The sequence below is a fragment of the Bos mutus genome, chromosome 1 (assembly GCF_027580195.1).
Source record: "Bos mutus isolate GX-2022 chromosome 1, NWIPB_WYAK_1.1, whole genome shotgun sequence".
Taxonomy (NCBI): domain Eukaryota; kingdom Metazoa; phylum Chordata; class Mammalia; order Artiodactyla; family Bovidae; genus Bos; species Bos mutus.
In genome coordinates this window covers 5,304,266-5,324,966 of record NC_091617.1, presented here as the reverse complement: position 1 = coordinate 5,324,966, position 20,701 = coordinate 5,304,266, and the positions used below count along the sequence as shown (strand labels likewise).

Here is a 20,701-nt window from a genome sequence, read left to right as displayed (position 1 = left end):
CCTGCTGCCCAACGTCCACATTCCATTACAGAAGTTAGGTGGGTGCCTTGTGCTCTGTCAGAGTGCGTCAAACTAACCGAAGAGGGAATCAGAGTGAAGAAATGAGAGAGAGAGAGGCAGAGAGGAAGTGAGAGGGGCAAAGAGAGACGGAGAGAGGAAGAGGCAGAGACACATATGGAGAGAGAGACAGAGGAAGAGAAGAGATGAAGAAAGAGGGCATTTTTGCAAGGGGAAACTTGCGTGACTAATATGGATTCTCAAAGTTGTGGACTCATTATTTTCCTCAAGCTCTTTAACACTACAGACTACCTTTCACATTCAGCCTGATTCATCTTTCTTTGTTTTAAATAAGCTATTTGGCAGTGGGGCAAATGTGTCTCAGTGGCTTCCCTGGTGGCTCAGATGGTAGAGTCTCCCTACAGTGCAGGAGACCTGGGTTCAATCCCTGGGTTGGGAAGATCCCCTGGAGGAGGAAATGGCAACACACTCCAGTATTCTTGCCTGGAGAATTCCATGCAAGGAGGAGCCTGACGGGCTACAGTCCATGGGATCCCAAAGAGTCAGACATGACTGAGTGACTTCCTTTTTTTATTTTTCCAAATGTGTCTCAGTTAACAAAAGCAACAAAACAGAAATGGAAACCTTATCTCATTTAAAAAATCACCCCCAAAGTAAAACATTGTTCCCAGAGATGTTCTTTTACATTAAGCATAACTTTTTGTCCACTAAAAGTGAAAAAAAAAAAAACAAATAACAAAGAAAAACAACACTGGATTATAGAGTTTAGGTGTTCAGACAATTGTTTGGCTGGAGGGCGGCAGGGGGGGGGCGGGTGGTTTCAAGATCTTTTATCCTTAAGGTTCTAAAAGTTAACGTCTTCACTACAAGTGTTAATTATCCCAGTATATAGTGAATTCACGATATATATTGTGAATACTAAATTGATGTAATAAAGAGAAGGCAAATTCTTTTATTATTATTATTTCTTAAAATATTTGTATTATTATTATTTTATCTTTTAGCTATGCTGTATGGCATGTGGGATCTTAGTTCCTTGACCAGGGATTGAACCCTTGTCCCTGCACTGTGAGTGCAGAGTCAACCACTGAACCACCAGAGAAGTCCCTATTATTATTATTATTAATCAGTTAAATAGCTTACATTTGCATTGCCCTGAATAGTAACTTGAAACACTGAGAGGTTGAGAATTACAACTATAATAATCCTAAAATCAAACTCAACATTAAAATACATTGTTAAAGCATATTTCCTCATAAAATAAAGGATGTAAAGTTAGTTTGCTTCAGTAAGCCTTTTACATTCTGCTTCATTCTGTCCTCTGTCACCCATCTCAAAATGGAGTACAATTAAAATTCACTTTTGACCCTTGGGTGTCATTCCAAAGATAAATCATTGACAGCTTCTGATTTTCCAAGTCTGAGTTCAATTTCTTAGAACCTGTGGAATAAGGGGCTAATGATCCCCACCCCTAGGGCTGTATGTATGCTTGTAAATATGCCAAGCACTATGTAGCCATTAGCATTGCTGTTGATAACACACACAATTTAAGAGTCTAGTACATCAACATCAATTTGCAGACCAGAGAGAGTGAGCTAGAAAACTGGACATAAATGAATAGGCTGGGAAAATAGCCTCATCATTCCTGTACTTGTTGTGCAAGTAAAATGCACGAGAGGTGTTCTTTTGTAATTTCCAAATTTATCATCAAGGAGGTTACCTTTTCAGTTCCTTCCTCTTTGAGACTAATAATGTCCAGATCAAAATCCTTCCTCAAGCCATCGGTTTTATTGAAGGTGATACGTCCAGTCAAGCCATCCCACTGAGCCTATGGACAAAAGGAACATGGCGTTACTGTTTAACACTTATAATCCTTAACACTGTCAAGGTTGCAATACCTCAGGTTCATCACAGTATCCAATTGCTCAGTTTCATCATGGTGTTATAAACCATTGTGTTAGTTCAGTAACTTGATAGCAGAATACTTCAGTATTTTATTAGCTCTCATTTATCTCTTCAGTTCTAACATTTTCACACTTTAGATGGGAGTGGGAGGGTATAGAAAGATTGACTGTAAAATGGTCTTCCCATGGACTAAACAATATCTGGGAAGTCACAATATTTGGTTTTCCAAGGTCAATCCAAATCCATTTCAAGGGACTGCCCAGGTGAAGTAATGCCCCTTTTTGTTCTTTGAGAAAAGGATGTAATTCATTGACCAAGGGTTTTTTTGTTTTTTGTTTTTTTAGCAAACAAAAGCTGGAGAAGTTGGTTACCACTAGACCTGCCTTACAAGATATACTAAAGGGAGTTCTTTAAGCGGAGAAAAAAGAATACTAAATAACATAAAAACACAAAAAAGATGGATGCTAGCTGAATATATGTGGTAATCAGTTCATTATATATGTAAATCAAACCACTATGCTCTTCATCTTAGACTTATACAGTGATTGTTTAGTTGCTAAGTCATGTCCGACTCTTTTGTGATCTCTTGGACTGCAGCCCACCAGGCTTCTTTGTCCATGAGATTTCCAAGGCAAGAATACTGGAGTAGGTTGCCATTTTCTTCTCCAGGGGATCTTTCTGACCTAGGGATAGAACCCGTGTCTCCTGTGTTGGTGGGTGGAATTTTTACCACTAATCCACCTGGAAAGCCCAGATCTATACAGTGAAGTATGCTAATTATTTCTCAGAAAACTGGGGGAAAAAGGTACATGAGAGAGGTACACAGCAAGAAGGCAGCCATCTGCAAGCCAGAAAGAGAGCTGTCATCTAGAACCCAACCCTTCTGCCTCCCTGATCTTAGACTTCCAGCATCTGAACTGTGAGAAATAAATGTTTGCTATTTAAAGAAAAATCCTTCATTTAATTGCATATGCAATTTTTTGTTTCTTTGTTTATATAAGGTAACAATGGCAGATTCCAGAGACTGGGACATGGGCATCTTTTGGGAGAGCCACTTTTCAGGCGGCCGCATATATCAACATCATTTGAGGAATTAAAAATCACAGTAGTTTAGGACTTGCCTGGTAGTCCAGTGGTTAGGAATCTGCCTTCCAATGCAGGAGATACAGGTTCTGTCCCTGGTCAGGGACCTAAGATCCCACATGCCATGGTGCAGCTAAGCCTGCATGCTACAGTTACTGGATACCCTTGACCTAGGGCCTGAGTTCCACAACTAGAGAAACCCACGCGCTGCAATGAAGACCCAGTGCAGCCAAAGAAAATACAATAAAACAGATAAAACACAGTACTCTGCTCTTCAGAGAACTCACAATGGAGATTTTAGGTTGTTTCATGATATAAAATATGGTGGCCCCAGAGGTTGTGAGCTTCAATCATTAGGTTATTCGTGATAACCTTGCCTAATTTGAATTGACTTACAAGTGAGGATAAAGGAGAATTCAGTCCTTTGTATGCACTTAGCTATTTTCCCTCTCCCAACTTCACCAAATTCATTAGATATATGTAGATGTGAAAAAGATCCTGAGACTATACCATACCCAAAGAGTTCATGCCATGTGTGTCTGTTGAATATATTTCCCCTTTTGACCAAGAGGCAGAAGCAATGCAGTGGAAAGAGTACGGGTTTATCACAGAGCTGGTTTTAAATCTCTGAAGTATGACTTCAAGCAAGTTACTTAACCTAAACCTGGGTTATCTCAGGCTTCAGTGTTTATCCAAACAGGATTTTTGAGAGATTTAAATGGACCTGCCTCTTGAGAAACCTATATGAAGGTGAGGAAGCAACAGTTAGAACTGGACATGGAACAACAGACTGGTTCCAAATAGGAAAAGGAGTCCGTCAAGGCTGTATATTGTCACCCTGCTTATTTAACTTATATGCAGAGTACATCATGAGAAACGCTGGGCTGGAAGAAGCTTAAACTGGAATCAAGATTGCTGGGAGAAATATCAATAACCTCAGATATGCAGATGACACCACCCTTATGGCAGAAAGTGAAGAGGAACTCAAAAGCCTCTTGATGAAAGTGAAAGAGGAGACTGAAAAAGTTGGCTTAAAGCTCAACATTCAGAAAACTAAGATCATGGCATCTGGTCCCATCACTTCATGGGAAATAGATGGGGAAACAGTGGAAACAGTAGCAGACTTTATTTTTTGGGCTCCAAAATCACTGCAGATGGTGATGGCAGCCATGAAATTAAAAGACGCTTACTTCTTGGAAGGAAGGTTATAACCAACCTAGATACCATATTCAAAAGCAGAGATATTACTATGCCAACAAAGGTCTGTCTAGTCAAGGCTATGGTTTTTCCAGTGGTCATGTATGGATGAGAGAGTTGGATTGTGAAGAAAGCTGAGTGCCGAAGAATTGATGCTTTTAAACTGTGGTGTTGGAGAAGACTCTTGAGAGTCCCTTGGACTGCAAGGATATCAGTCCTGGGTGTTCACTGGAAGGACTAATGTTGAAGCTGAAACTCCAATACTTTGGCCACCTGCTGAGAAGAGCTGACTCACTGGAAAAGACCCTGATGCTGGGAGGGATTGGGGGCAGGAGGAGAAAGGGATGACAAAAGATGAGCTGGCCGGATGGCATCACCAACTCGATGGACTTGAGTTTGGGTGAACTCTGGGAGTTGGTGATGGACAGGGAGGCCTGGCATGCTGCAATTCATGGGGTCGCAAAGAGTCGGACACGACTGAGCGACTGAACTGAACTGAACTGAACTGAATACAATTCTTACCACATTGAAAGCATTTAACATTTTAACGGAGATTATTTTTACAGCCATCTTTTATTTTTCTTCCCCACATTCAAAACTCTAGAATTTGGCTTTCATTACTGTTAATGTCAGTACTCACAGGTGTAGTCTTTTCTGGTCTCGTCTGTATTTCATTTTACAAATTAACATCAAATTCATTGTTCTGAAATATAATTTCCTATTTATGCAATTTCTCTCAACACATAAAGTATATGATAAATAAATGAGTCTCCAGGCAAGAGTACTGGAGTGGGGAGAACTCCTGTCTGGAGAATCCCATGGATGGAGGAGCCTGGTAGGCTGCAGTCCATGGGGTCACTAAGAGTTGGACACGACTGAGCAACTTCACTTTCACTTTTCACTTTCATGCATTGGAGAAGGAAATGGCAACACACCCCAGTGTTCTTGCCTGGAGAATCCCAGGGACGGCAGAGCCTGGTGGGCTGCCCTCTATGGGGTCGCACAGAATTGGACACGACTGAAGCGACTTAGCAGCAGCAGCAGCATAAATGAGTCTAACCTTGACTTTAAATTTGTAGTCATGATGCTGAATTTTCTGTGTCAACTTGATTGGGTCATAGTATGCTGTTATCCGGAGAAAGCAATGGCACCCCACTCCAGTACTCTTGCCTGGAAAATCCCATGGACGGAGGAGCCTGGAAGGCTGCAGTCCAAAGGGTTGCTAAGGGTTGGACACGACTGAGCAACTTCACTTTCACTTTTCACTTTCATGCACTGGAGAAGGAAATGGCAACCCACTCCAGTGTTCTTTCCTGGAGAATCCCAGGGACGGGGGAGCCTGGTGGGCTGCTGTCTATGGGGTTGCACAGAGTCGGACAGGACTGAATTGATTTAGCATAGCATAGCATGCTGTTATCTGGTTAAACATCATCTCCAGGTGTGTCTGTGAGGCTGTTTCCATTTGAATCAATAGAGCAAACTGCCCTCTCCAATGTAAGTAGTCATTATCTAATCCATTGAGGGCCTGAACAGAACACGGAACAAACAACCTTTCTGACTGTTGGGACTGGGGCTTCCACCACTGGTGTTCCTGGTTCTAATCTTCTTGGTGCCAAGAAGCATCAGGAAAGAGAATACCTAGTAGTTTAGGAATAAGCACATTAATGTATTTCAATGAGGCACCGTGTGAGGATAAAAAATCTGCACATAGTAACTGAAGAAAGAAGTATGGATCCTACTTAACCCAACTGCAAGAAAAAAAAGGGCCAGGGAAACGTACTTTGAGGAAAGAAGGCCTGAACTCTCAAAGGATGAGAAGTGTGCTATGCTGTGCTGTTAAGTCACTCGGTGTGTCTGATTCTTCGCGACCCCATGGACTGTAGCCCGCCAGGCTCCTCTGTTGATGGAATTCTCCTGGCAAGAATACTGGAGTGGGGTGCCATTTCCTACTCCAGGAGAGCTTCCCAATGCAGGGATCAAACCCAGGTCTCCTGCATTGCAGGCAGATTCTTTACCGACTGAACCACCTGTGAAGCATTTGATGAGAAGTTAGTTGACCAAACAAAGATTCACAGCCTGAGTAAAACCTGAAACACAAAACAAGTTGTATCTGCCATGGATCCGTTGTGCGAGGTAAGGAATGATGAAAAATGAGCCTGGGAAGGAGAGTGGTGCCTGTTTGTAGAGGTGTTTCGAGTCACACTCATTGGCTTGGACTTTGCTCCACAGACATTTAGGAATCACTGGAGTGTTTCAAGCCTACGAATGTCATGAGCAGGTGTGCGTTACAGCAAGACATTTTGGCAGAACTGAAGGAGAATGACTCAAGATTGTGAGCAGAAGGCTGGTTAGCAGGTCATTCTCACAGAACAAAATTTACAGAAATGTATTCTCATTTCTATGTGTGAACACAGGGACAGCACGGTTCCTTCATTTCCCTGTCCCAACAACTTGTACACCACGAATACCGTCAAGTGTTAGTAGAAGGAGTTCTACAGCAGGATAGATACAGTTTCTTGAAGAAAATGTTGCTATTCAAGTTTTACCTAAAGAATATGCTATGGAATCAACTTGTCCAGAACCAACACAGCACAAAATGTATTTTCTGGCTATCATTCAGATCGAATGGATATCATGAAGAAGTACACTTTATCACTTGATAATGCTGTAAGATATATCAAATTAATGTCAGGAAATGATGTGTGGACAGGAAAAGCCTACACCTCTCATCTAAGCTGCTTATATTGCCAAACTAGATGTGAGTTAAAGTGCTATGACACATACAGAAAAATGCTTTTTTTTCTATCCTAGAACTTGGCTTTCAGAGTTCATCACCAAGAGAGACCGTAATGCCAAACATTAGCTCCTGCTTTAAAAAAGTGATGGTGTATTTTTATGGTCAATACTAGCACCTGTTGTTAAACACTCTGAGATATAGGTAATCTCATTCTCTGCATTAATACATCAATATGGAAGACAAGTAGGGAGCCTCCTCTCATATGTACTTAGACACACCTCCTGACTTTGTAATTTCCCTTTTCCCATCATCATATCCCAATCCTACTTTTTGTACTCAGATCACTCCTCTATATTTTGCAAGTCAAAGGCTGGCTTCATAGATTAATGGGTTAACTGAGAGTTGCTAAATAAGCTATTGCATTAGGGTCATAGCAGCTGTGTGAGAGTAGAGAGCAATTTGTCTGTGACTTTGGTTCAGTGCAAATCTAGTGTGTTAAGGGTTTGGACTAAGTCAGTTTTCAAACCCCTTCTTCATGCTTCTAAAAATGTGTAGTTCCAACCCTCCTCCTGATATGTTTGGAAGGATGTAGTTATCTCCATTAAGTTCTGTAGGATTTTCAGAAGCTTTTTCCTAGAGGCAACTTTTCCTTCATGGGGGTCATGCTGTGAGTCAATTCGGTACATTGTCTGGAGTTTATGGAGCTTTCTGAAAATGTACAGAAATTGGTAGCATTTATCTCTTGATGTAGCATATAGTTCATAGCAAGGTCTTAAAACCCAGTTCAGAAATCCAATTTTATTTCCACTAAGTGTGTCTATTGTGTCCTTTTGTTTGGATTCTGTGGTGCTGGTTATATTCTTGAATTTTGTGTTCCAATCAGTGGTGCAGAGTAATTCCCACTTCTCATTTCTCTTCCTTGCTCATCCAAGTGGTAAAAAGTCCCCTTTTCATGCTCTAACAATGCTTCCTTTCCAGCCTCAATATCTATAAAGACACCCTGCCTAGTCCTTTACTGAACTGAAATATCTTTTGACCTTCACAGTCCAGTTTCCCTAACTGCCACAATTACCTGTGTGCTTCTGCTTCCCATCCCTGGATGAATATTTCTTATATATTCTTTTTTGTTGTTTTTCAAACTAATTGTTGATAAGCATTTACTGAAACACCAATGCATTATTGATCAGGGTGAGTAGACGATGACTATGATGAATAAGATCCATGAGGAATCCATTTTCTGAGACAAGCTTGAAGCATATGCAATTTAGATAATGATATATAATTATATTAGTCATAATTACAATTTGCTTGCCTTATGTAGAAGCATTTGCACAGAAGACAATTATAGTATACTTAACTGAAAACAATACTTAAACTATTGTCCCTATTTTAGGAAATCGCTTTAATTTCTACTCTGCTTTAGACCTCTTGATAACAACTGCTGATAGCAAGTGAGTCAAATGTTGTGACTTTCTTTCCTCTTATAAGATACATTATTTGATGGCCAAGAGACAAAAAATCAAGAGATGAAAGAAGAAAAATGAAAGTTTTTCATTATTTTCAAACATTTTCATTAATGCTTTTTCATTTGTATGCTCTTTCTCAAGATGATATACATTGTCCAAATAAAGTAAAATTTTAGTATTGAGGAAGAAAGTGGCTAGCATTTAACTCTTATAAGAGTCAATTTTTAACTTCGCTTAGTTAAAATGATTTCATTCATTTTTTTGTTCCTAAAGGGGACTTAAACATGTAAAAGAACATAAAGCCCCCATTCCTAGAACTAGAATATTCCCTGACACACGCTGACACAATTTTCTCATTTTGTATATGGAGTAAATAGTTTCCTATTGAAAGACATATAATTTTTTTTTTTTTTTTTTGAGAACGGATAGAATGTGCTTTTCTCTGTTATGCTTTTTTTCCCCTTTCTGTTTCTTTTCTTCTGATTCTGTTTTGGTTCTGATTTTTGCTCAAGTATATCAGACTGAAAATATCATGCCTAACTCATAGCTTGAGCTATTTGTCTTCCAAAACTGGCTGTAAAGACCAGTGGATCCACATCTGCTTGCAGACCATGAGCTGTCTCCGCAATGCTATTTCGGTGCATAGTTAGGGGAGCTCTTTGTGGCCCAGAAGCACCTGGTCTGGGCCATGACCAGGTCCAGGGATCAGTGGGTATTTTAAGAATATAGGCAAGCACCTTGTGTGCTTTTCCAGTAGTCACGTACAGATGTGAGAGTTGGACCATACAGAAGGCTAAGCACCAAATAATTGATGCTTTTGAATTATGGTACTGGAGAAGACTTTTGAGACTCCCTTGGACTGCAATGGAGAAGGCAATGGCAACCCACTCCAGTACTTCTGCCTGGAAAATCCCATGGATGGGGGAGCCTGGTAGGCTGCAGTCCGTGAGGTCGCTGGGAGTCGGGCAGGACTGAGTGACTTCACTTTCACTTTTCACTTTCACACATTGGAGAAGAAAGTGGCAACCCACTCCAGTGTTCTTGCCTGGAGAGTCCCAGGGACGGGGAAGCCTGGTGGGCTGCCGTCTATGGGGTCACACAGAGTCGGACACGACTGAAGCGATTTAGCAGCAGCAGCATCAGGGCTAATCTGGAGAAGGCAATGGCACCCCACTCCAGTACTCTTGCCTGGAAAATCCCATGGACAGAGGGGCCTGGTAGGCTGTAGTCCAAGGGATCGCTAAGAGTTGGAGACGACTGAGCGACTTCACTTTTGGACTGCAATGAAATCAAACCAGTCAATCCTAAAGGAAATCAACCCTGAATATTCATTGGAAGGACTGATGCTGAAGCTCTAATACTCTGGCTACCTGATGCAAAGAGTGATGCTGGGACAGACTGAAGGCGGGAGGAGAAGGGGGTGATAGAGGATGAGCTGCTTCAATAATATCACCAACTCGATGGACACGAGTTTGAGCAAACTCTAGGAGACAGATAGTGAAGGGAGGTAAGCTTGGCATGCTTTGTGATATTTTACTTTAAGCAAAACTTCCAAGTTCCTCTCTTAAATTTAAGACCTTGAACTAATGTTAAATCAAATTAATTGATGGATAATTTCTAGAAATCTAGATAATTTCTAATAAGATAATACAGACACATAGTCACCATTTTGTGTGTATGCACATATATGCATATATACCTTTATTGCTATTTTTGTGTGTTATAAAAAAGCTGTACCTTTGGGTCATGCTAATGAATATGTTTATATTTTCTATGTTGAAAAGGTGTTTAAAAGATGTATGTGGCCCTAGGACACTGCTTATATATATAAAATAATGGAGTATCCTTTTGTTTATAAGGTAAAGAGAAAATATGTACCAAATTATGAGAAAGTATAGTGAACAGAAAAATATCAATGTGGCTAGTATAGAAGGTTTGAAGGAACTCTTATTTGCACTGAAGCATAATACTTGCACATAATGAGTCTGGGGAAGAAAGCAAAGAAATGTGTCAAAAATTAGGCAGTTTGCTCAGTTTTGACAAAGGTTATTAATAAGATACTTATTTTATTATTTTTTTGGCTATGTGCACAGCATGAGGGATCTTAGTTCCTCTCTGCAGGGATTGAACCTGAGCCCTGGCAGTCAATGTGCCAAACCTTAGCCACTGGGCCACCAGGCAATTCCCAGGGGACGTATTTTAATTTTGTGAGTACTTTTATGCCAAATGCTATACGAATGTTAGAGTTTTATTTTAAAATGACAGTTGGTCTCGGAGTACTTAATCTGCTCTTAAAAGAAGAGATAAAAGTTTATAATTTACCTCCTGTGTAATCTGCTCATCTGTTCTCATCATCAAGTGGTCTCTGCCTTGTTCTCATGTTTGTCTGAAGACTTTGCTGGAAGCTATAGGCTGATAACTGGATCTTTTTCAAAGAATAGCACTGTCAGAATGTCAGTGGCACCTGATACTCTTACCTATTGGTACTTTAGGAAACAGGGTCATTGGTACAGGCTTTGGAGCTTAAAGTGATCTCATTTAGCCAACTGTGAATGTAGCAGGGACTTCCAGGACTCCTTTTAGTAAGTCTGGAATAGAAGACCTTATGAATGCAGAACGCTGACCCAACATCTGGATATAGAAGACATAAGAATGATTAAATGAATAGTGGGGGTAAATCTAACTGAGATTATTTGATTTTGAGTATTGCCAATATGTTTTTAAATGCTCTATTAAGGGAGTAAGATATATCCTTTATCTTTAACCTTCAATGGAATCACCTATAAATGACAGATTCTTTATATGGTAATTTGTTTCCCCTTACTCCTCAGAATTCAGTGTCAACTCACTAGTTTTTATGGTAATGTGGTTATTTGCATAAGATCAATAAACATCTGTCTTCTGTTTTTACCAGGACACAGTTTGACAAACTGGTTGTGTAAGTAAGTTCCTGTCAAGGTTGCCACACCTGGGAACAAATCTCAATTACTTAGGTATAGCAAACCCACGAATAAGAAACGAGTGTTGCTCTTCATATTTAAAATCAAGATCTAGTCCTCTTAAGAAACCCACCTATTATTTGTTCTATGGTTTACAGAATCCCATGAAGAAGGTCATTTACTGGCAGGACAGGAAATATACCAGAGTTTGGGCCACTTGAACAAATTCATCAAAATATGTAGGTACTGTGGAGATGAGTTTCCTGTGTTTAGTTTTTTATCTGTGCTTGGTAGGGTGAATAATGGTTCCCAAATCCCAACTGTCCATGTTTTAATCCCTAGAGCCTAGAATGTAGCAAAAGGAATGTTATTAAATTAGGGATCTTAAAATGAGGAGGTCATATTGCTTTGTCTGGTGGGCCCGGTGTATTCACAACAGTCTTTATAAGAGAGATCCAGGAGACGTCAGATAGAGAGAAGGAGAAGGGAAGAGAGAAAGAGATTGAAAGATGCTACATTGCCAGGTCTAAAGATGGGGGAAAGGGTCCACAAAGGGGCTTTGAGGAGCCCCATCATCCTCAAAGCTGGACAAGTCAAGAATACTGATTTTAAGAGTCTCCAAGACTCTTGGAGTCTTGAAGAAACCCACCCTGACAACACTTTGACAGTAGTCCAGTGAGATTTGTGTCAGACTTCTGACCTCAGAGCTGTAGGAGAATAAACTTGTATTGTTTTAAACCACCAAGTTCATGGTGATTTGTTTTAGAAGCAAAAGGAAATTAATATTCCAGTAACAGCCACTGAAACACTTCTGAAACAAGAGAGGCTTATGAAAATACAATCAGAGACTCTTTTTGAAATTTCCATGTAAAAGTTGATTTTCTGACCTTAGTAACTGCTAAACAGAAGCTCTGAATTTGCTGGTCATACACAAAGAAGCTTAAGTAGTTAATCAAAGCTCTTACTGCACCCATGTACATTAATTAGGTCCAAATACAGTGACTCCAGACGTTTTGTAACATGAATAATCTTCAGAGATTATTGATGATACAAGAGGGATTGTTGAGAAAATTATCTAAAACTTGGAAATAAAACAAAAGAATGACTGCATGTGGCTTTTAAGGTCATTTAGGGTCATTGTCTAACAGGCTCACCCAATGATGATTTAATTCTCTAGGGGTTCGTTCTTTTGTTTGTTTTACTATTTCCTGTTGTTCAGGGTCAAGACTATGAAATTATATGTTAACTTGTAGACTTTTTGTCCAATAGAGATACAAATAATTTATGTCTGGTACAAGAGATAACCTCAAAGGTTATGGTTTTATTGTTCTGTAGGACAATAATCAGTTTTGACTCTAACCCAGCGTTCTTTTTTCAGTTAGCGTCTCTTGATGGACTATACAGTCACTCTTTCTTTAACTTCTCTTTGAACCAGCTTCACTGTCCTTTTGGTTCCATCATTAAGGAATTTATTTCCATCATTATTATTCTATCAGTGTTTTCATGGCACATGTTTATATTTGTATGAAAGTCATGCTGATAACTTTACAAAGCTATGTATTGACTACTGCTAAGTGATATATTACCTCCTTTGATTCTCCCAGGAGGCAGTCAAGGTAAATAGGATTGTTCCCATTTTAATGAAGAGGAAAGAGATCCTACAGTTGGTAAGATGCATTGGAGGGATTCAAAACCATGTCTGAATCATATTCTTTCTCCAGCATCATTCTTCATTCCTACAGATAAGGTCATGGGAAAGAAAATGAAGATGGGTGGGCTAATCTCTCTCATTTTAAATCCTCACACATGGGTCAAAAGGAGAAGATATTTTCAAGCCAAGAAAATTAAAAAGATTAAAAAAAAAAAAGAAATTATAAATGCAAGAATTAAGTCAGCATGAAAATTCTGACTTCCCTGTAACTCAGTGGCATGTTAGAAGCCTGGGTCAGCCAAACTGACCCAACTTTAATCTGCTAGGCTTAATCAGAAAGACAAAAGCCCAGCTTTTGCCCTAGCTTCTAGGATCCTATTTCCCAGTTTCTGTGCTTCCTCTCTGCAGAGCAGCCTCTCCTGAAAGTTGGTATCATATAGCTGGAGACTGATGACAGCCTGAGTCAAAATAAACCAGCCATCAGCCTCTTCTGTGCAGTTCTTTCCTTGTGCTGTGCTGTGCTTGGTCGCTTAGTTGTCTGACTCTTGGCGACCCTATGGACTGTAGCCTGCCAGGTTCCTCTTTCCATGGGGATTCTCAGGCAAGAATACTGGATGGGTTGCCATGCCCTCCTCCAGGGGATCTTCCCAGCCCAGGAATTTGCACATAGAATTCTTTGGCTTTTCATTTTGCTTTTTTTCAAAGTTTTGAAATTTTTACAATGTTGTGCTGGTTTCTTCCATATGGTGATTAATATTCAGGGCAAGGGCAATGTCTAGAAAGTGTCTGAACTCTTGGTTTTATGCTAGTTTGGCTAAAATGCCCCTAACTTTCTCTATGACTGTCCTTTATTGCTCTTCAGAACCTCATTCCACTTGCTTGCAGTGGATTAAATGGGTCCCAGGATGGCCCTACTTCCTATGAATTCCATTTTGGATTTACCTGTGTGTGGCTGTTCATTGACTCTTTACTGAAACTGTTAGTGACTTTTGCTGACTTAAAACTGAAAAGACAGTGGAACATGTTTTAAAGTCCTTTATCTTCAGTCACAATGAATCTCCTTCCTTGGAACTTTATTTCTGGACAACCCTCTCTGATTCTCTTCTCTTCAGCATCTTTGTCTTCCTTGTTTTTCATCAAGCATACCTGTTTTTCTTATTCTGAGGTAGCAATAATGCCTTGACTTTTAGAAAGCACATGGCAACATGCGACAGAATCAATTTATGGTCCAGAAAGCTAATTGAAAAAGGAGAAGTTTTCAAGTAAAACAGGAAGATTTAATACAATCATAAATTGATATGCTTTTAGCAGCCTAACAACAACAAAAAAATCCCATATTGCATTAAAAAAATTTAAAAATACTGCTAAAAGGCACTTCACTGGTCTTCATATATTGTTCATATACAAATTTTAGTCATAAACCCACCATTATAAATAAGATGTGCTTCAACAGAGTGATAGTTCATTTTAATTGCTAGCATGTTTTGATGTCTGAGTGTGGTACATCAGGAACGGTTTGACTTTGGGATCAAATGATGTGGGATTAGCGAGGTGACTCTGTACGTCACAAAGAGTAGGGCAAGACTGAGGGACTAACAATTTCACTTTCACTCAAGGCTGTGCTTTTTCCAGTGGTCATGTATGGATGTGAGAGTTGGACTGTGAAGAAGGCTGAGAGCCGAAGAATTGATGCTTTTGAACTGTGGTGTTGGAGAAGACTCTTGAGAGTCCCTTGGACTGCAAGGAGATCCAACCAGTCCATTCTGAAGGAGATCAGCCCTGGGATTTCTTTGGAAGGACTGATGCTAAAGCTGAAAGTCCAGTACTTTGGCCACCTCATGCGAAGAGTTGACTCATTGGAAAAGACTCTGATGCTGGGAGGGATTGGGGGCAGGAGGAGAAGGGGATGACAGAGGATGAGATGGCTGCATGGCATCACTGACTCGATGGACATGAGTCTGAGTGAACTCCGGGAGTTAGTGATGGACAGGGAGGCCTGGCGTGCTGCGATTCATGGGGTCGCAAAGAGTCAGACACGACTTAGTGACTGATCTGATCTGATCTGATGAGCAGATTACTTAACTTCTTCAACATCCATTTGCAAAAATTAACACTGTCTTTGACTAGTTGCTGTAAAAATTAAAGGAGACAATTCTTCAAAGCTTCTAACAGGACCATCAGGTGGAAGTTCAATAAAATTCTAGTTCCTTTCTTATCTTTACCTAGTTAAAAACTCCTCAACTCTCCCAACAGATATAAGATCACTCATAGACCATTTTGCAGTGATCCTTGCTCTGTGTCAGAGCCTTCCTTTACGCTGCTTGTCAGTGAAAAACTAACTGCCTTACTACATCATCAATTACATTAATGCAGTGGCTGTCAAATTCTAATGAGCACAAAACCACTGGGATACTTATTTGATGTGAGAGCCAGGGATTTGCACTTTTTTAAGTAAGCATTCCACTTGCTTTTGCAACCATGAAGAAGGACCTCATACTATACTCTGAGAATTAGTGAAACAGGGCTCAAAGTTTGTCAACTCTGTGGACCCTATCCTACCTGTATTTGTTGAATAATCTCACCAAAAATTACCAGTCACAAAACAATTATTGAGCTTGATTTCAGTGACAGACAGAGATCCACAGAGTTTTTTCAAAGTCTGCACTGTCCTTGAGAAAATAGATTTGTCCCCAAAGATCCTGATTGCTATGATTGTTCTTGGGGTCACACTGACCTCACAGGTCCTCTTCTGGAATCTAGAGTCAATCCCTAGCATGACCCCAAACCAATTTGATTGTTGCCAGTGTTCCCTCAGTGGAGCACTATCCTGGTGAGAGATCAGATTCCTGGAATGGCCACACATTCCAAAGCTCATACATTAATGTGGAGCTGAACTAAGCCTGGAGGTTTCAGCACTTTGCCCATGGTCCAGGGACTCCTGTTTGCTGCCAGACCTAGAAGCATTTACACTGAATTCCAGACATTTCCCAGTGCTACTGCAAAACAGCCATCCTAGTATTGGAAGGAAATCTATGACAAACCAAGATAGCGTATTAAAAAGCAGAGACATCACTTTGTTAACAGAGATCTTTATAGTCAAAGCTATGGTTTTTCCAGCAGTCATGTATGGATTAGAGAGTTGGACCATAAAGAAGGCTGAGCGCCGAAGTATTGATGCTTTTGAATAGTGGTGCTGGAGAAGACTCTTCAGAGTCCTTTGGACAGCAAGGAGATCAAGCCAGTCAATCCTAAAGGAAATCAATATTCAGGAAATTCCTTTCCCTGAATATTCATTAGAAGAAAGAAAGAAAAGAAAGAAAGTGAAGTCGCTCAGTCGTGTCCGACTCTTTGCAACCCCATGGACTGTAGCCCACCAGGTTCCTCCCTCCATGGGATTCTCCAAGCAAGAGTACTGGAGTGGGTTGCCACTTCCTTCTCCAATTCATTAGAAGGACTGATGCTAAATCTGAAGCTCCAATACTTTGGCCACCTGATGAGAACAGCTGACTTATTGCAAAAGACCCTGATGCTAGGAAAAATTGAAGGTAAAAGGAGAAAGGGTCAGCAGAGAATGAGATGGTTAGCATCACTGACTCAATAGACATGAATCTGAGCAAACTCCAAGAGATAGTGAAGGACAGGGGAGCCTGACGTGCTACAGTCCATGGGGTTACAAAGAGTCAGACAGGACTCAGAGACTGAAAAACAACAATGCATGTACACAGCTGTTTCAGAATCTTCTTTAGAGCACTTCCTTGAAACAATATTTTCAATTGCCTAGATAATAACCCCCCACCTCTCCAACACAGTATTTACTTCTCTTCCCTGCTGTTTCCTTTTTAAACCCATCTCTAGCCGTGTTTTACCCCAAGGGCTACATGTGAAACTTATGTTTCAACCCTGGGGATACCTTCACAGACTCTGTGCATATTCATAATTTGCAAATTTGTTTAGAATGTAAGCCTCGCAAGGCCAGGGATGGACATATATTTTGCTCCATCCCCATCACCAAAGATAAGGCTTGACACCTAGTAAGCAGTACTCATTATATACTTATTGAAAGAGCAAAAGAATCTATCAAGGTCAGTTCAAGTGTCTTCTCTTCTCTGACGCCATCCCCAATCCCTTCAGTCAGAATACATACCTTTTCCTCTTGGATTAAATAGTATTATATTTATATACAATTTTAGCCTGTATTGCAACAGTCTTGTATTACAATTAGGTGTGTATATTTCCCTCCAGCTTATGACTTCCTTAGAGTCAGGAGCAGTGCTGTATTCATCATTTACTTTCACTGTTCACCTCACTTCTTGTATCTTGCAGTGCTGCACACATACTGTATCTGTAGTATATACTTAGTACTGGGAAAGATTGAAGGCAGGAGGAGAAGGGGATGACAGGGCGTGAGATGGTTGGATGGCATCACCGACTCAGTGGACATGAGTTTGAGCAAGCTCTGGGAGATGGTGAAGGACATGGAAGCCTGGCCTGCTGCATTCCATAGGGTCACAGTGTCAGACATGACTGAGTGACTAAACAACAGCAACTTATGAGTTAAATTGAATTTCTGAATAAGATCTTCCATAAAAAATTGCCTCTAATACTACAACTTTAGAAGATGTAAAAATTACAAACTTTAATTAGAAATTTTTGGAGCAACTCTTCTCTGTTAAATCTTCCAGTGTCAGAGACTTTTGTGGTTCTGGCTTGCATGTGTGCACTGTCCTGTCTGACTCTTTGCAACCCCACGGATTGTAGCCAGTCAGGCTCCTCTGTTCATGGGATTTCCCAGGCAAGGATACCGGGGTGGGTTGCCATTTCCTTCTCCAGGGGATCTTCCTGACCCAGGGATTGAACCCCCACCTCCTGCATCGCATTGGCAGGCTGATTCTTTGCCACTGAGGCACGAGGGAAGCCCTCGGTCATAATACGAAAGCCCTATTTTGCTCAAGTTCAGTGCCCTGTAGCTTTGGTTTCCTTGCACATAGCAGGATTTCTGTTCTCTAGGATAATCATTTTACCTCACGAGTCTTCTATAAATGAAGATATTGAATGGAATAATATCTGAGATTCAACCATTCTAGTCCTTCCTCTGTCTGGTTTGGGGATTTGCCCAAATTCTCAGTCCATGCTTACTTACACAAGCCTGCATGCAACAATCTTAGGAATCCATCCTGGACCTATTTGAAAATGAACACTGCGCTTCTGAAAGTCAGCAGAAAGATGGCCAGTCTAAGGAGGAATATCCAGGTCTCTAATGAATCAATTATAATGTAATGCTTAGAAATCCTTTGAATATGGAACTAAGTCCCCTCTTTCGTCTCTCTACTCAACTTACTGCTTTCAGCTCTGGGAGACTTGCTGAATTTACTCTTTTCTTGACAAACACACCGCTTTCTTACCCACCGAGCAAGTAAACATAGCTTTTTAAAAGATTATTTTTAATTTGAGCTCTAGGGGTCTTTTTCTTATTCTTTGACAGGGTCTTACACTTTAAATCCCAAGTGCTCATCTACCTACAATGCCCACTGGAGCACGAAGAGTAAATGGGACTTGCCTAGAGCAATATCATGATATTTTGGCAGAACTGCTGAGTAAGTCCTTCAGTTTTGTTTTTCTAACATCACATTAAGCAATACTATTTCAACCCAAATGCTTTGCAGCATTTATTTCCTCAGGATGAGGATTCTGGGGTTTAGATTCATTCAGCATCTCAAGAACTTCCAGTCAAGTGAAGAAATGAGTCAAATAAATCCCATGGCATTTCATAAAACTGCCTCAAAACTATAAGAGACTTAATTAGACTGTGGTTATTTGACTTAATGATGTTTTAAAACAATATTCACAAATTGTGGGTGAGAAAAAGAAATTGCTTCATGCCATCCTTCAAAGCTGTCGTTTGCAGAACTGCTTTAAGCAGGAAGCAACATGCATTATTCTGCGTATTGTAGAATAATTAAGTTCGAATGGTAAAAAGTCAATTGTTTTGATACCATTACAGTTCAATTGAATCATGTTGATTAGAATAGGTTGGGCATGTTCTCATTTAGATCCTTCTCCCTCTTGGTCTGGAGCAAAATTTATTATCGGCCATCACCGAATAAAGTCTTCTAAAAGAAGAAAAAACCAATTATGAAAGATGGGTTTTTCAGATCTCTAATTAGCCAACTACTTGGAAAGTATATTAGTGAAAGTACACCTGTGGTTTAATTTTTAATAATGTTATTACTGCCCCATTAAAAATACATAAAACACCTTTCAGGGAAGGGGCGCACAGCAACACAGGAGCAATGGAAAGGTCCCTGCTGCTTCGCACTGACGATGCAGCGGTGAACTTGGTTCTTTTCCAGTGTTAAGCCTCATCTTCAATGATACAGTTGCCAAAAGTCGGTTTCTTTGTTTTGTCAGGAATTTGTGACATTGTTATTAGTCCCCTTAAAGCTTTTGGCAGATTTATCCCCAGACAAGTTTGAGCAATTGATACTGAATTTGATTGATTCCAGAAGAGATGTGAAAAAAAAAATTACATGATCAAATAGTGTATAAAAAGATGCTCTTAAAAGACATGCACCAGATACTGCTGGTTTCACCTCTGCGTGGCTTCCGCCCAACCATCACCCAGGGTGCAGTTACCCTGGGGCAATGCCTTAGAAACCCTCCTGGACAGGCCTGTTGCCAAAAGCTGCTTGCAAAGAGGTCACACTCCAATTACTAAGACAGGCTGCTAATTTCCATTTAATGTAAATTCGGTAAGCATTGGGAATACACAATCATGTCACATCTGCCATCAGTATTTTGCTTAGCATTAAAAGAAAATGCATATTGGCAAAGACTTGAAGTGTGGTATCAGATCCACATAACCACGGGTTCTACATCTGCAGATTCAACCAATTGTGGATCAAATGTATCAGGAAAAATTCCAAAAGTTCCAAAAAGCAAAACTTGAATTTGCTGCGTAATGACAACTTTTTACATAGCACTTACATTGTATTTACAATAAATTACATAGCATTTACTTAGTATTAGGTACTTTAAGTAACCCAGACATGATTTAAACTATACATGAGGATGTGCATAGGTTATATGCAAATACTACACAATTCTCTACACAGTGACAGACTTTCTTTTCTTGGGCTTCAAAGTCACTGCAGATGGAGACTGCAGCCATGAAATTAAAAGACGTTTGCTCCTTGGAAGAAAAACTATGACAAACCTAGACAACATATTAAAAAACAGAGACATTATTTTGCCAACAACAGTCTGTATAGTCAAAGCTATGCTTTTTCCAGTAGTCACGTATGGATGTGAGAGTTGTACCCTAAAGAAGGCTGAGCACTGAAGGACTGATGCTTTTGAACTGTGGGTTGGAGAAGATTCGCGAGAGTCCCTTGGAAAGCAAGGAGATCAAACCAGTCAATCCTAAGGGAAATTCAGGAAATCAGTCCTGAATATTCATTGGAAGGACTGATGCTGAAGCTGAAGCTCCAATACTTTGGCCCCCTGATACTAGAGATGACTCATTGGAAAAGACCCCAATGCTGGGAAAGATTGAAGGCAGGAAGAGAAGGGGACGACAGAGGACAAGATGGTTGGATGGCATCACCAACTCAATGGACATGGGTTTGGGAAAGCTCCAGGAGATGGTGAAGGACAGGGAAGCCTGGTGAGCTGCAGTCCACGGGGTCACAAAGAGTGGGACATGGCT

The 20,701-nt window shown here is 40.3% G+C and overlaps 1 protein-coding gene across 9 annotated transcripts in view; it reads right to left on the bottom strand.

Annotated features, from left to right (window-relative positions):
• Positions 1-20,701, bottom strand: part of GRIK1 (glutamate ionotropic receptor kainate type subunit 1) — a 465,070-nt gene that overhangs the window by 64,795 nt on the left and 379,574 nt on the right. For all 9 annotated transcript variants that reach the window (XM_070367863.1, XM_070367989.1, XM_070367928.1 and 6 more), the window contains one exon: positions 1,739-1,846. In XM_070367863.1, the coding sequence (XP_070223964.1) occupies positions 1,739-1,846 (108 nt within the window). The remainder of the gene's footprint in view (positions 1-1,738; positions 1,847-20,701) is intronic.